This window comes from Myotis myotis, unplaced genomic scaffold (genome assembly GCF_014108235.1).
Source record: "Myotis myotis isolate mMyoMyo1 unplaced genomic scaffold, mMyoMyo1.p scaffold_m19_p_1, whole genome shotgun sequence".
NCBI lineage: Eukaryota > Metazoa > Chordata > Mammalia > Chiroptera > Vespertilionidae > Myotis > Myotis myotis.
The window spans coordinates 137,101,590-137,116,838 of record NW_023416313.1 but is presented as its reverse complement, the minus strand read 5'-3'; the positions used below and the strand labels follow the sequence as shown (position 1 = coordinate 137,116,838).

Genomic DNA, 15,249 nt, shown 5'->3' with positions numbered 1-15,249 from the left:
TTTTAATTGCTTAAAGTATTACAAAGGGTATTACATGTGTCCTTTTTTTTTTTTTCCTTTTTTTCCCCCCCGCCCTTGCCAGTCCCCTAGCCTCCCCTACCCCTCTCTTTCTTTTTAATACAGGCCATTTCTCTTGCTCACTTGGGTCTTTTGAAACCTTTACTTCTTGGTTTTGATATTTGAAACTGCAAGATAAATACTGACACTAAAAAAGTCTCCAATAAAGCACAGTATATTTTATTATAATTTTTCCAATAAATGTTTAATATATGTTAACATTTTCCCTTTGAAATTTAGAAACACCAAAGGTAAACAGATGTGCACTTATCAAACTTTCAATATAAAACGACTAGATGGTTACAGAACTTAACTGTGCTCTGAGTAATCTGCTGAAATAAGTCATTGCCCCACTACAACATAATTCCTATAGGATGTAATAGAATGGGTAATCTCATCACTATTGCTGAGTGTAAATAATACAACATGTTTGCTAAACAAATACCCATGTACATGTATAGAAAGTTTTAAAAATGTTCTTACCCTTTGACCCATTATTCTACTTCTACAAATTTATCCAGGAACATAATCCATAAAAAGGAAATTTATTCAAAAATTTGTACAGAATATCATTATTCATGGGCCAAAAATTATAATCCACTTAACTACATCTATCTGATTAACTATTAAGCAGTCACTAAGAATTCCACCTTACTTAATTTAGTAACATGAAGAAATGTTTATAATGTTAAATAAAAAAGTACACAAAATTATAAATGCTGGATCTCTTTTTTAAGGTCCAGAATAAAGATTAGAAATAAATTAATCAAAGTGTTAACAATGCTATCTCTATATGTTACCATTTAGATTACAAGTGTTTTTTGATCTCTGCCTTTTCGGAACGAACATGTATTAGGTACCCCTGCAGTGGCCTATGGAAATAATCCATAGAACTTCAGGCAATTTAAGTAAGCACTGTGTATGACATGATTATCCAAGATTACCTGTGAGTATCTCAGAAAACCAGTGGCTATTACTACCTTTGGAAAAACCAGCTATAGAATTCTCTAAGGAGTATCTACCACTAAAGATTATAATAAAGATTTACTGAAATGTTCTTATTATTCTTTAAATAGAATAACAACTCTGTAATAATTCTTGTTGAGTCAGATTTTATTGTATTTTTCTAACTATGTATTTTACTAATTTTAAAGGTTTTACTCATGCCTGGCCGGTGTGGCTCAGTGGTTGAGTGACACCGTTCCTGGTCATGACCGGGTTGTGAGCTTGATCCCGTGTGTGTGTGTGTGTACATGTTGAACTTTAAATAATTCATTAAATTTTTCAAATCAAAAGGGAGATAAATCAATATTGTTTATCAGTGCTCTATACACAACTATAAATGTGAATGAAAATGGTAAAGGAACTTGAAAATTAACCAGGAATTCAAATGTGTAAAGCACTATTAACTATGTACAGGGCATAGCTAATATATTTAAATGAATACCTTTTCTCTTTCTATTTTAAGCCTTTCTTTTTCTTCTTTTTTCTTCATTCTCTCTTCTTCAACAATTTTTTTCAACTCTTCCTTCTTTTTCTCTTTATCTTCCCTTTCTTTTTTCTTTGCTTCTAGGGCATCTGCTTTTTCTCTTTTTAATTTAGCCTTTTCAAAAGCTGTGGAGAAGGTCAAAGTTAGAACTGCACACAGACAAAAAACAACGTATTTTGTAATGTAACATAAAAATCCTGAAATAATTTAAGGTTAAATTAGATAAGCAGAGATACACAGGGGTTACAAATTCCTGAAGGGAGCCAGCAGGTGATTAAAACCAAAAAAGCAAGTTGGCTGGGCTTAAGATAAACTATTGCAGTGGGACAAACATTTACCTGCTTTTAAAAGCCCTGCTACTCAAAGTGTGGTCCTAAGAGCAACAGCCAGGTTATCACCTTCTTAGAAATGCAGAATCTTTTCTGTCACACAGAACTACTAATTTAGAATCTTTGTTTGTCATACTGTTCCCAAGTGATTCATATGCACAGTCAAGTTTGGGAAGCCATGTTTTATAAGGCTGTGGGACTCAAACAAAATGGCCCAAAACAGTTTGTAACCTCTAGAAACTCCAAGTTGTGCTTAATTCAGCATTAGGTCAGTTTAACATGGGATACGCTATACCTTGAAATAGATTTAAGATAAGCAGAGTTCTCATTTATCATAAAAATCAATAGATACTTAGAGGGGAAAAAAAACAACAAGCTGATTTATGCTTTTTAAAGACCCCAGAAATATGCATTTTTAGAAACATCCCCCACCGGGCACAGAGAAGTATTGTTTCCTGTATCTAATCAGATTTTGGACAGAATGTTAAAACTCACCCAGTGATTTCATTTCTTCTTGTTTCAAAAGTTTGTCTCTTTCTTTAGTAGCTTTATTCCTATAATTTCCAATAGTCTGTTTATTAGCAAGACTGGCCTCCTAAAAAACAAACCAAGAAACTAAGGTTGTAGAACCACAACTTCTACAAACTGACAGTCTGCCTTGTTTTTACAGTAAGAAAAACAAAATATTGAATAGCCCTCCTCAATTATACTTTCTTTATATTAAAATGAGGTTTTACTAAAGCATAACTGAACTTTAAAAAATATGGTATTTAGGCCCTGGCCAGTTAGCTCAGTTGACTAGAAAGTCATCCCAATATGCCAAGGTTGTGGGCTTGATCTCCTGTCAGGACATATACAAGAATCAACTAATGAATGCACAAATAAGTGGCACAACAAATTGATGTTTCTCTCTCTCTTCCTAAAATCAATAAAACTATTTACATAAAAGTAAAAATATACTTATTAGGATACCATTAATCCCATATAATAAAAGTTTAATATGCAAATTGACCCAACAGCGGAACACCCAGCTGGCAGGGGGTGAGGCTGACGAGCAGGTGGCGCCAGGCCAGCCAAGGTACATGCCAGTGGGCAGAGGGAGGGAACGGTGATGGGTGGGGGGCAGCAACCAGTGGTGGCGGAGGGGTGATGCAGGGGTGGGGCAGCACTGTCCCCTGATCAGCCCATCCAGTTGCCTCCAGCAGAGGGAGGCCAGGTGATGGCCTCAGCGGGGTGATGGGGGCAGCACCGTCCCCTGATTGGCCCAGAGGCAACAGCATAGTGGCAGAGTGATGGGGGTGGCACCGTTCCGGACACCCCCTGAGGACTCCCGGACTGTGAGAGGGCACAGGCTGGATTGAGGGACACCCGCTCCAGTGCATGAATTTTCTTGTACTGGGCCTCTAGTAACATTATAATTCAATATCAGTATACTCTATTGTGTGCTCACCACCCAAAGTCTAGCATCCTTTGTTACCATATATTTGACACCCTTTACCTAATTCACTTCTGGTAACCACCATTCTATTGTCTATATCTATGATTTTCTTTTTGTTTTGTTAGTTCATCTTACTTTTTGTTTTATATTCCACTTAATTCATAAGTTTTTGTCCTTTTCAGTCTGACTTATAACTGCATTTTTGATAACCCTAATCATAGTAACATAGTAACTTTTAATAACTTTAATCATAGAACTAATTCTATAGTCTACAAATTAGTTCAAAAATCTTCCAGAAAAAACAACTGGTAACCTATAAAGGGAGACTTAAAAAAATATGCACTAGATAAAAACAAAATCCTTATAAACTAGATGGTATAGACATCAACTATGTAAGAGGTAGAGAAAAGACATGTCAGAAACATTCTGTGGCTAATGTTAAAATATGTCGTTTATTTCTACTTTATTTCTTGTGAAAATAATGTCTCTAGCCTGCTTTACTATCTCTTATATATTAAATACTCTTTATGTTTCAATACTATCATTTATTCCCTCTATTTCATCCTGGTTTACATTTTAATAATTCTTATATGCTTGCTTCCACTGTATAAAATTCCTGTGGCAAGAGAGCCATGCCTAAAATTCACACCTGAAGCTTCTACAAACCTCACTGCTGGGCAGTTATCACCATATAGTACACACATTTTCTGTGTGTGTGAAGGAATGTGTTCCTTCCTACAGGCTATGGAGGTGGGGGAGCTAAATACTTGATTTTAAATAGTTTTATTCAGAGCTACAAGGTAGTTTTTATCTATTCTCTACTTACCTGACTAATAGATACTCGTTTGGGTGGTCTCCCTCTTCTCCTGTTAGCAGTACTGAAGAGAAAGGTAGGTGGATCATCAGGGAAAAAATAAGAAAAATCTTGGTCTGCTATTTTATATGTTGAAAGAGAGGATGCCTTCATAAAAAACAACAACATAGGATACAATAACACATTAGTAAACCACAAGTGGATATCCTCTAACATGTCATATGACTAACATACTAGGCCAGGCCCAAAACATTAAAACTTCTTGTGCTATTATGAAGTAAGATATATTTTAGTTAGTTTACTTGCTCCTTAAAAAAAACCCTGCATAATTAATTAGCTTTACTAGGAAGAAAACCAAATTGAAATACAATGAATACTCAAGAAGAATGTTTCAACAGTTTCTCGAATTCTAAAACTATTTCAAAATTACATTTACACAATAATTTTTTATTTGCTTTGCTTTTGAATAATTTTGTATGTGGTTTCTTTTCTTTTTTTATTGTTGTTAATCCTCACCTGAGGATTTTTTTCCATTGATTTTCTTAGAATGGGAGTGGAAGGGAGGATGGGGAGAGGGAAGGAGAGAGAAATACTGATGTGAGAGAGATTGGTTGCCTCCTGCACATGCCCGACCAGGGCTGGGTGAAGGGGGGCGTTGAACCTACAACCCAGATAAGTGCTCTCAACCCTTTGGTGCATGGGCTGATGCTCTAACCACTGAGCACACCGGTTAGGCTGTATGAGATTTTCTATGTAAATAAATAATCCATATATTTAACATTAAAATCCATCGTATTAACCAATACATTTTTCTTAACCATTTCCTAACTGCTAAACATTTAGCTCCCCCCTACCCTGGGGTGATTTTATGTATCGAATTTTAAAGTTGACCTGGATAAAAGCAGAAATATTGACAAATTCCTATAAAGTTTCAACTCAGAATTTTAGTTCAGAAAAATCAATCTAATTTTTATCAGAAGTGGTGTGGTTCTAGAATAACTGATAAATCTAAGAGTTTCTCTCCTTTCACCTTGTATTCAGAACTTTTCACCATTTTTATCCATGTCCAACTCTAGATTTTTTATTAGCAATTTTGAAGATGATTTTTGTCTAATTGCCAAGATTATCATTCACCCTCCCTCCCTCCCTCCCTCCGTCCCTCCCTCCCTCTATCTACACACACACACACACACACACACAATTGATTTTAGAGAGAGGAAGGGAGAGGGATAGAGAGATACAAACATCAATGAGAGAGAGACACAGATCTGCTGCCTCCTGAACACCCCCATGGGGATCAAGCCCAAAACTGGGGCATGTGCTCTGACCAAGAATTGAACCAGTGAACTCTTGATTCATAGGTCGATGCTAAACCACTGAACCCACCGGCCAGCCAAGAATTTTCTTTCTCTTGAAGAAAACATGTGCCATTTACAAAAATATCTTTCAGGAAATGTGTAAGAATATAACGATACACAACTTCAAATTATTAACAAAACACCACTTCTATTGGAAATTCAATTTTCTATACAGTTCCATTTTGGCTAGAACATAGCTTTTAACATCTAAAACTCAATTAGTTCTGGCCATCAGAAATCAAGAATCTATTAAGATTTTACACAGATTCCATTAAGATAGTTGTCTACTATCCCACTTAAATAACCCCTGAATATACAGAATTGCCCTGTAAGTATGAATATAAGGCACATAGTTTCTTTTCAAATATATGTATTTAAAAAAGTCAAAATAGGCTTTAATTTATTAATTACTAAGGTTCCTTATTCACACATAAATACCAGTATCTTTGTGTATTTGCATATTTGCAGGCATTCCTAAAACAGTCTACATTTACCACACTGAATATCACTGTGCTTTGTCGAGGGTGTGTGTGTGTGTGTGTGTGTGTGTCTGTGTGTACATGCATGTGCTTGCACCAGATATCCATTAATAATCTTTCATTATACTCTAAGAGAAAAATGTTTACTGTCACCTTAATTTTCATTTATTTATTAAGTAAAGTTGAACTTCTTTCCATGTTTATTGAATGCTTATTTTCCTTGGAGAATAACTGCTGATGTCCTTCACTACTTTTTCCAATCGGATTGTTTTTGTTCGTTGATATATAAGAGATCTTTGTAAATTAGAGGAACTGGTCAACTGGCTATTTACAATACACATATACAGCTATTCATACATAATATTCACTGACTGCCTACCAAATGCCAGACACTGTTCTAATCACTTAACACAAGTATCCAAATTGTTAACTTCTTGTAAGCATTATTTTATGTGGCTATCTGATATTCAATGCCATAGATAAAGCATAATTGGGGGGGGGCAGAAGCGGAGTGGAGGGGGTCACTGGGGAGGAAAAGGGGACATCTAAAGCACTTATTCAACAATAAGACTGGAGGCAGCCAATCAATGATTCTCTCTCATTACTGATGTTTCTATCTCTCTCTCCCTCTACTTTCCTCTCTGAAATCAATGAGAAAAATAAAAAAAAAGAGAATGCATAACATTAAGATTTGTTTCATTTCTTTCTTTTTTTTTAGTTAACCAAATGTCCCAGATTTATTTTATTTATTTTCCATTGATTTTTAGAAAGAGTGGACGGAAGGGGAGACAGAAAGATAAATCATAAATGTGAGAGACACACATTGACTGTCTCCTACATGTGTGTGGGATCAAACATGTAACCCAGGTATGTGCCCTTGACTGGGAATCAAACCCAAGACCCTTTGGTGCACAAGTCGATGCTCTAACCACTGAGTCACACTGGCAGGGCCCAGTTTTATTTAATAAATACAGTAGGTCCTTGGGTTACATCGGAGGTCGGGAACAACATTATGCGATTTTTGCCGTAAGTTGGAACCCACCTACATAAGCATCTATGTCACTCGCATGGAGCACATACACAGCAGTAATGAAGTGAAACAGTAAAAAAAATTTAAAAGAAAGATAACAACTCCTGACCTTTACTTGTGGTAAATAAATAATAAAAAACAAAGCAGATATGTACATATGTTGAAATGACGGAACCTTTTTTTTTTTTTTTTTAAATAAATGGGAGATGGTGATGTAACCACGAAATGACATACGTTGAGTCCCACGTAACCTAAGGACTGCCTGTAATCTATCTTGGTCTCTAGTGATTACTAATCTATTTTTTCATTTATTTTCTTTTGATGTAACATTTAGATATAATGAAATGAATCAATCTTAAGCATACAATAGCTGATTTATGATGCATGTAATACATCTCCCTTACCCATTCTATTGCTTTTTTACTTAGATTTAGCATTTATCCCAATGTGTGTTAAATATTTCTCTCTCTTTTTATATGTGTGCTCCAAAAATACTTTATTTATAAAAGCAGGCAACTAGCAGGTATTTGCCCACTGGTGCTTGTTTGCCAACCCTTGATCTAGTGACAAATATTACTACCATCACTTGAGGAAGACAGAAGTGAAGCCCCAAAAGGTTATTTTACTTACTTACCCAAGGTATCATAGATAAATTACAGAATGTGAATTCAAATTAGTACTAATCAAATTTATTTTAAAATATATCAACTAGTAAACTATCTCTATATATAAAAGGCTAAAGTGTTCGTCCATCTGACCAGTAGCTATGACGTGCACTGACCACCAGGGGGCAGATGCTCAGTGCACCATGACGTGCACTGGCCATTTAAAAATAAACGGTACCAGACCAACCAATACTTGGATTCCCCCAAGTGGGACACAGGCACCACCACCACCCCAGAGGGACAACCCACCAAATTGCAGCCAACACTGCCAAGACCCCATGGCACAAAATGTGGCCCACAACCCAGCCCAGCCCAGCCCAGTCTGGAAAGGGTTGCTGTGGGCGCCTTGTAATGATGTCATGTAGCAACGCCCAGTCTCCTCTCCCTAGTGACTAGCCTCCTTGCAGTTTCTTCAGCCCAGGAACACAACTTGCTTTATAGCCAGGTGCAAACATTTTACAGTTTAACCATATGTTTGTGAAGCATTTTCCCATACCTCATCTCATTTTATCCTAACAGAAGTCATGGAGTAGGTAGATTGGAGACTTGGTAGTATCCTATTTTCTTTTCATTAGCCGGAAAATGAAGATTTAGAAAGTTTAGAAACTTGATCCGACTGAAAAGTAAGAAATGGTGGACCTTGAAAATGACTTCAGGTTTTCTCACTGCACAGAATATAGTCAAACACTGCTGCAGTTCAATATTTTACCCTTTGTTCTCCCTGCATGATCTATAATAATAATCTGCTTTGTATTGATATTTACTGCTGTGTTGCTGACAATTACCTGAAAGAGAAGTTGGGGTGCTTCACTGGGCTGGAAGTTTAGCTACATCAGAAAGCAGGTCTAATTAAGCAAGTTTTTTCTCTCTATATAAAAGGCTAAGTTGACTCGTACATTTGTGATATATATAAAGTTCTCGCTGGCGCCAATCGCACGTGTGTGTTTCAATCTGTCATTGTCGATCATGAATTTGGTTGACACTTCTATTATAGAGAAAAGGCAAATAGCAATATTAAAGTATTTCTTCTAATTGATTTCCTTTCAATGTGTATGAATCCGTGCACCGGGACACTAGTAGTAATATAAAAAATAAAGTAATTTAATCATTCACTATCTTTTTTTAGTATTTTGATAAATGAATTTTATTTTTTAATTTTTATTAAATTTATTAGAGTGACATTGGTCAATATGATCATATAGGTATCAGGTGTGGGTCTCTATATTACAAAATCTGTATATTGTGCCATGTGCTCACCTCCCAAAGTTAAATCTTGTTTGGTCACCATATATTAGGACCCCCTTCTCCCTTCCCCACTCCCTTCCCTCTGGCAACACCACACTGCTGCTTGTGTTTTTCTCATTCTAAAGAATTAGTTTTATCTTTAACTTTTTACTCAGTGTACAATGTGAGGTTTATAAACTTTATTTGTCCTCCTTTAACAGTTATGAATAAATTATAATCTTAGTATTGGTCTCTGATGTTCTTTTTATTATATATATTGTTCTCCTATCTAGTAGGATCTATTTCAGCATTGTTCTTTGATCTATTTTTGTGAGCCATAAACCACACTATTAGGAAATTATAGTTACCCCACCCCCACAACCATTCCCTTTCCAAGTTTTCCTTCTATTCTCACCTGGTTAATCATTTTTATCAGGAAAAAAAGTGGTAGTACCTGTACCATCTAGCAATTCTAGAAATTGCAAAAGCAATACTTAATCCAATCCTATATAATAAAAGGGTAACATGCAAATTGACCAAACAGCAGAACGACCAGTTGCTATGATACGCACTGACCACCAGGGGGCAGGCGCTCAACACAGGAGCTGTCCCCTGGTGGTCAGTGCGCTCCCACAGGGGGAGCGCCGCTCAGCCACAAGCCGGGCTGATGGCTGGCGAGTGCAGCAGTGGAGCCTATCCCGCCTCCGTGGCAGTGCCAAGGATGTCCAATTGTGGCTTAGTGGGGAGCAGGCCTAAGCCATCAGGTGGATAACCCCCAAGGACTCCCGAACTGCTAAAGGGCGCAGGCTGGGCTGAGGTGACACACCCCCGCACGAATGTCATGCATCGGGCCTCTAGTATGTAAAGAAATTTACTAAAAATTGCCTCTAGGTAAAAAGAGCTATTTTTAACCAATTTTGAATGAACATTTCTGCAATATTATAACTTTACCAGTGGCCCGGTGCATGGATTTGTGCACACTGAAAGGAAATTAATTAGAAGGTGGACGGCTGGACGGGCCTGGGCGAGACAGGCTGGACATGCCCTGGAGCCAACCTCCCGCGGTCTCTCCCCTTCTGGCCGCACCTGGGGTGGTGCTGGGCTCAAAGGGCATCTGCAGTCACCGCAGCTTGACAATAAACCAGATTCAGGCCGACAGTGCCCCAGCAACAACACAACCCATGGCCAAAGGTGGAATCACATGGTACCGCAAGGAATTGGGCTCCCTCCTCTCTGGTTCCCAGGTGTGCCTCCTGAGAACCGCTGCTGCCAAGTCACCGCAGCTTGGCAAATCCTGCATTGAGCGTCTGCCCCCTGGTGGTCAGTGCGTGTCATACCTATGGGCCGGTTGGATGGTTGCTTAGCCTATATATATAAAAATCACACTATCCATTTCTCCTTTTTTCTTCTTTCTAACAAATAATTACACTGTTTGAATTACCTTAATTTTAATGACTCCATCTTGTGTTTCACAGTGTTGCTTTAGAAAAAGCTTTAGTTTATCACGAGAAAATAGGTGTTTTCTCCGGCTAATGGGGAAAAAAGGAGAGGAAAGTGTTAGGATCAAAGAATTCAATCCGAACTTCATAATCTCTGTAAATCCATAACCTCAATTTCAAGACTAGGAAAATGACATTTAATTTTCTAAGAGTATTTATGTAGAAGTAGCAAGAAACTTTATACAGAAGTACTTAGTAGAATGTTATAACATCTACTTGATTGGATCTATTATAAAAGTCCCTTAAAATAGTATATGCATTTATTGCTTAGGAACCACTTAGAAATAAACCGCAAGGAAAATATACTATGAAGAGAAAACCAAATCTTATAAAATTAGATGATCATTCCTACAAGTTATTACCATTAAAATTCTTTAAAAAATTAAAATCAGTAGTCTTTATCAGTAACACTAGGTAAATCAACATTCAAATGGATATTGTGAATAAAGTAGGACATGGGTTTTATCAAATTCTAAAATATTTTGTGTTTAAACTTCATATGGCAGCCAACATATTCATGGGATTGGAATTAAAGAGAATTAGAATTTTTAAAATTCTAATAATATACTATTTTTTATTCTCCCTTGCTCCCAAATTAAAAAAGAGTTACTACAACAGTAACAAAAACCACAACAACAACAAAAAAAATGACACAGAAGAATTTCTGGAAAGTTTCTGGAATAATGATTTAATTCAATTCAATGTCTTCCTTTCAAGAAAAAGCCACATTAAAAGCTTCTATGAATAAATAAACTATTAAAAAGTTTTTAAGTTAAAGGCCCTCCCAAAAATATTATTATCACTTTTCTTCAAACACACGAGTATATATGCGACAAAAGGGATGAGAAAATAAGTAAAAGCATTTTACATCAAACAAAATGCAAGATGGACTCCTATGTGGCGAGTTGGTAGTAGGCTGATAATATCAACTTATTCAGATGACTAAGAGCCTAACCTCAGCAGGCAAAAATAGGAATTTTCCCTATGGGCAGTGCTGATTCTTTTGTTAACCACTCATCACCTCTCTTTTTTGTTAATTAGGTCTCAAAGAGGAATTTTTAAAGATACTCAATTTTTATTATTTAACTTTCTTAAGAAATGAGAAAAGACTCATCAGATGCTTGTATCTAATGAATAAATTATTACAAATGTGACTGACATATTTGTAAGCACCATCAAATTTCTCAGCTTTGAAAATTGAGTTCTCTCATGAGAAGTACTTCATAAATAGCATCCTTCATAATTTCTTAGATGTGAAGACTATTTACAAATCTAAATAAAGGGCTCATGGAGTCCATTAAGATTCATGTTATCAGCCTATGAGCATATAAATGTACATTTATTTTTAAAAAAAGAAGCAACCACTTTCAAGTTGTTTTACATCAAATCTTCTTAACCTAACATAATTATACTACTTTAAAGCAGCACAGAAAAGATACTGAATTTTACCTGATTTGTGTGGCTTTAACAATAGCACACTCAAATAATTCTTTTTTAGTGGCTTGCACCTTGTACTTGAATAATAAGGGATCAATTGCATCTCGTTTCTTCCTAAAAAGAGTAGAGATATGAATTGGTTAATAATTTATTTGGAAAGGTGAGGTTTTAAATAGAAATCTAGTTCCTCAGAACATACTATAACAGAACCTAAAATATTTTTTTAAAATATATTTTATTGATTTTTTTACAGAGAGGAAGGGAGAGGGACAGAGAGTCAGAAACATCGAGAGAGAAACATCGATCAGCTGCCTCCTGCACACCTCCTACTGGGGATGTGCCCGCAACCAAGGTACATGCCCTTGACCGGAATCGGCTTAACTTCTATTTCTCCTCAATGATATAAGAATATGACTACCTACCCTTAGAGAATGGGTCTGAGAAATAAATAAGACAACATATGTGGGTGCTGTTACATAGTTTAACTCATGGAAAATGCCACCTACTAAAACATAAGAAAATCCAGATTACATTTTGTTTGGAGGGAACAACCAAGAATAAATCACTTAAGTTAGGGAATTAATAGAAATAACTCAACAGTTGCTCTGGCTGGTGACGCTCAGTGGTCAGGCATCGGCCCAAGCACCAAAGGATTTCAGTTCGATTCTGGTCAAGGGCGAGTACCTGGGCTGCAGGTTCAATTCCAGGCCCCATCTGGGCATGTGTGGGAGGCAACTAATCAATGTGTCTCTCTCACACTGATGTTTCTTTCTCTTCTTTTTTCTCTCTTCCTCCCTCCCTTCCACTCTCTCTAAAAATCAATGGAAAAATATCCTTAGGTGAGGATTAACAACAACAACAAAAAGAAATAGCTCAACAGAGTAAAGGTCCACAGATGTCTATGTTTCACCCTTCCTGATATCTCAGGATACAGCAGTAACAATCTATAAACAACCTGGCATTTTATGATGTTGATGTATAATGAAAGCTCAGATTCTTTGAGAATCACAAACTGGTTAAAAATATCTATGACTAAATAATAGACTAGCTTACTCATTTTTCCTATATCAAGTGTCTATTCCTATGGCTAAATCCAGTTACACTTTGTAATGAGCTTGTTATAAGTGGCACAAGTGAGATTGACCAATAGAAATACTCCTCTAAATGCTACATATAACAGGCAAAATATTCACTTACTAATTGGGATTCAGAATTAATTTGCTTTGTACTCAAGGTAAGAAATTAGCCACAAAATATGTAGGTAGCTCTTATTCAAATCTAAAAAGAAGGGAAAGGACATTAATGCACCGAATAAGAGAGTGCCAAACCTAAGAAGCTAGACATTCCTCATCTCAAAGCATGTAAAAGAATTAGAAGAGTATATTAAAAGTTACTATAAAATAATCTTAAATAAATTATTTTAAAAAGAAAAAAAATAAACAAATGCTTACCATATTTAAACATCAATTTAAAAAATATCTTTTACATACAAAATCTGTATTTAACTGTTCAAGACTTATCTAATACTAGAGGCCCGGTGCACAAAAATTTGTGCACTTGGGGAGAAGGGGGGGTCCCTCAGCCTGGCCTGTGCCCTCTCGCAGTCTGGGACCCCTCGGGAGATAACGCCCTTCTGGCTTAGGCCTGCTCCCGGGTGGCAGAGGGCAGGCCCAATCCCTAGGTGCAGCCCCTGGTCGGGCTCAGAGCAGGGCCGATTGGGGAGTTGGGGTGCCGCCCTCTGTCATGCACAGAGCAGGGCGGATCGGGAGATTGCGATGCCACCCTCAGTGACGCTCAGGGTAGGGCCGATAGGGGTGTTGGGGCACCGCCCCCTGTCACACTCAAGGCAGGGTCGATGGGGAGGTTGCGGGGCAACCCCTTGTCACCCACAGAGCAGGGCCAATCCGGGGGTTGGGGCACTGCCACCTGTCACGCACAGAGCAGGGCCCATCAGGGGGTTTGGGGCTCCTTACCCTGTCACGCACAGAGCAGGGTCAATCAGGGGGTTGGGGAGCTCCCCCCTGTCACGCACAGAGCAGGGCCCATCAGGGGGGTTGGGGAGCTCCCCCCTGTCGTGCACAGAGCAGGGCCGATCAGGGGGTTGGGGCACAGCCACTGTCACACTCAGGGCAGGGACGATGGGGAGGTTATGGCTCTACCCCATCACACACAGAGCAGGGCCCATGTGGGGGGGTGGGGGTTGGGGCGTCGCACCCTGTCACACACGGAGCAGGGCCGATCAGGGGGTTGGGGCGCCGCACCCTGTCACACACAGAGCCGCAGGGCGATCAGGGGGTTGGGGAGCTCCCCCGTATCAGGCACAGAGCAGGGCTGATCAGGAGGTTGGGGCGCCTTCCCGTCAGGAACAGAGCAGGGCGGATAGGGAGGTTGTGGCCCCGCCCCCGTCACACACAGCGCCACAGGGCGATCAGGGGGTTTGGGCGCTGCCCCCTGTCACGCTGATCCCGGTGCCGGGAGGCCTCTCGGCTCCGCTGATCCCAGTGCTGGGAGGCATATTACCCTTTTACTCTATAGGATAGAGGCCTGGTGCATGGGTGGGGCTGGCTGGTTTTCCCTGAAGGGTGTCCTGAATCAGGGTGGGGGTCCTAACTGGGGTCCCTGGCCATCCTGGGTGAGGGGATGATGGCTGTTTGCAGCTGGTCACATACCCTTCAGGGTGGGGGTCCCCACTGGGGTGCCTGGCCAGTCTGGGTGAGGGGCTGAGGGCTGAAGCTCCCAACTGCTCCTTTTTGTCTTTTTTTTTATTCTGGGCCAGCTTTAGCTCTGGCTCCAGCTCTTAGGCCTCTGCTGCTGAAAGAAGGTATCTGGTTTGTTTGGTTCTATAATCGAAACAATGTATAACTCCAGCTCTGAGATCCCGGCTCGCTGAAAGGAGGTTTCTGGGGTTTTGTTTAGCTTGTATATTTGTTACAATGCTTCAAACTGCAGGCTCAGAGGCCGGCAAGGCAGGTGGGGAACGTTGGTTTCCTCCGTCACTGAAGCAAGCAAGCCTCATGTTAGTTTCAAGCTGCCGGGCTGCCGGCCACCATCTTGGCTGGCAGTTAATTTGCATATCACCCTGATTAGCCAATGGGAAGGGTAGCGGTCGTACACTAATTACCATGTTTCTCTTTTATTAGATAGGATATAACTAAATCTAAGGGTTACAATCTTTGCTATAGTAAAAAAAAAAATCACATGAACTACTTTCAGAGTTGCTAAAGAACATACATTAACTACCACAATATCCACTAATGTTGCACACCAAACTATGTATTCAATAAGACACACAGACAAGTGATCTATTAATTTCTTTTTCTGCTTAACAGCAACTCAAGAAAAAAATGAGATGTATCAAAAGACTTATATAGGACCATATCATGTTTCACTCACTCACCCCAAAATCGTTTTTTTCTGTCAGGCAATGTAT

General features: G+C 38.8%; 1 protein-coding gene across 10 annotated transcripts in view; it reads right to left on the bottom strand.

Moving 5' to 3' along the window:
* LOC118678095 (cofilin-2) overlaps positions 1–15,249 on the bottom strand; it is a 156,329-nt gene that overhangs the window by 103,200 nt on the left and 37,880 nt on the right. For all 10 annotated transcript variants that reach the window (XR_004974750.1, XM_036353229.1, XM_036353151.1 and 7 more), the window contains 5 exons: positions 11,832–11,933; positions 10,325–10,412; positions 4,140–4,274; positions 2,371–2,470; positions 1,505–1,671 (listed from right to left, as the gene is read on the bottom strand). Coding sequence is in view for 9 of the 10 variants with exons in the window: in XM_036353229.1 (XP_036209122.1) it covers positions 1,505–1,671; positions 2,371–2,470; positions 4,140–4,274; positions 10,325–10,412; positions 11,832–11,933 (592 nt within the window). In the remaining variant the exon portion in view is untranslated. The remainder of the gene's footprint in view (positions 1–1,504; positions 1,672–2,370; positions 2,471–4,139; positions 4,275–10,324; positions 10,413–11,831; positions 11,934–15,249) is intronic.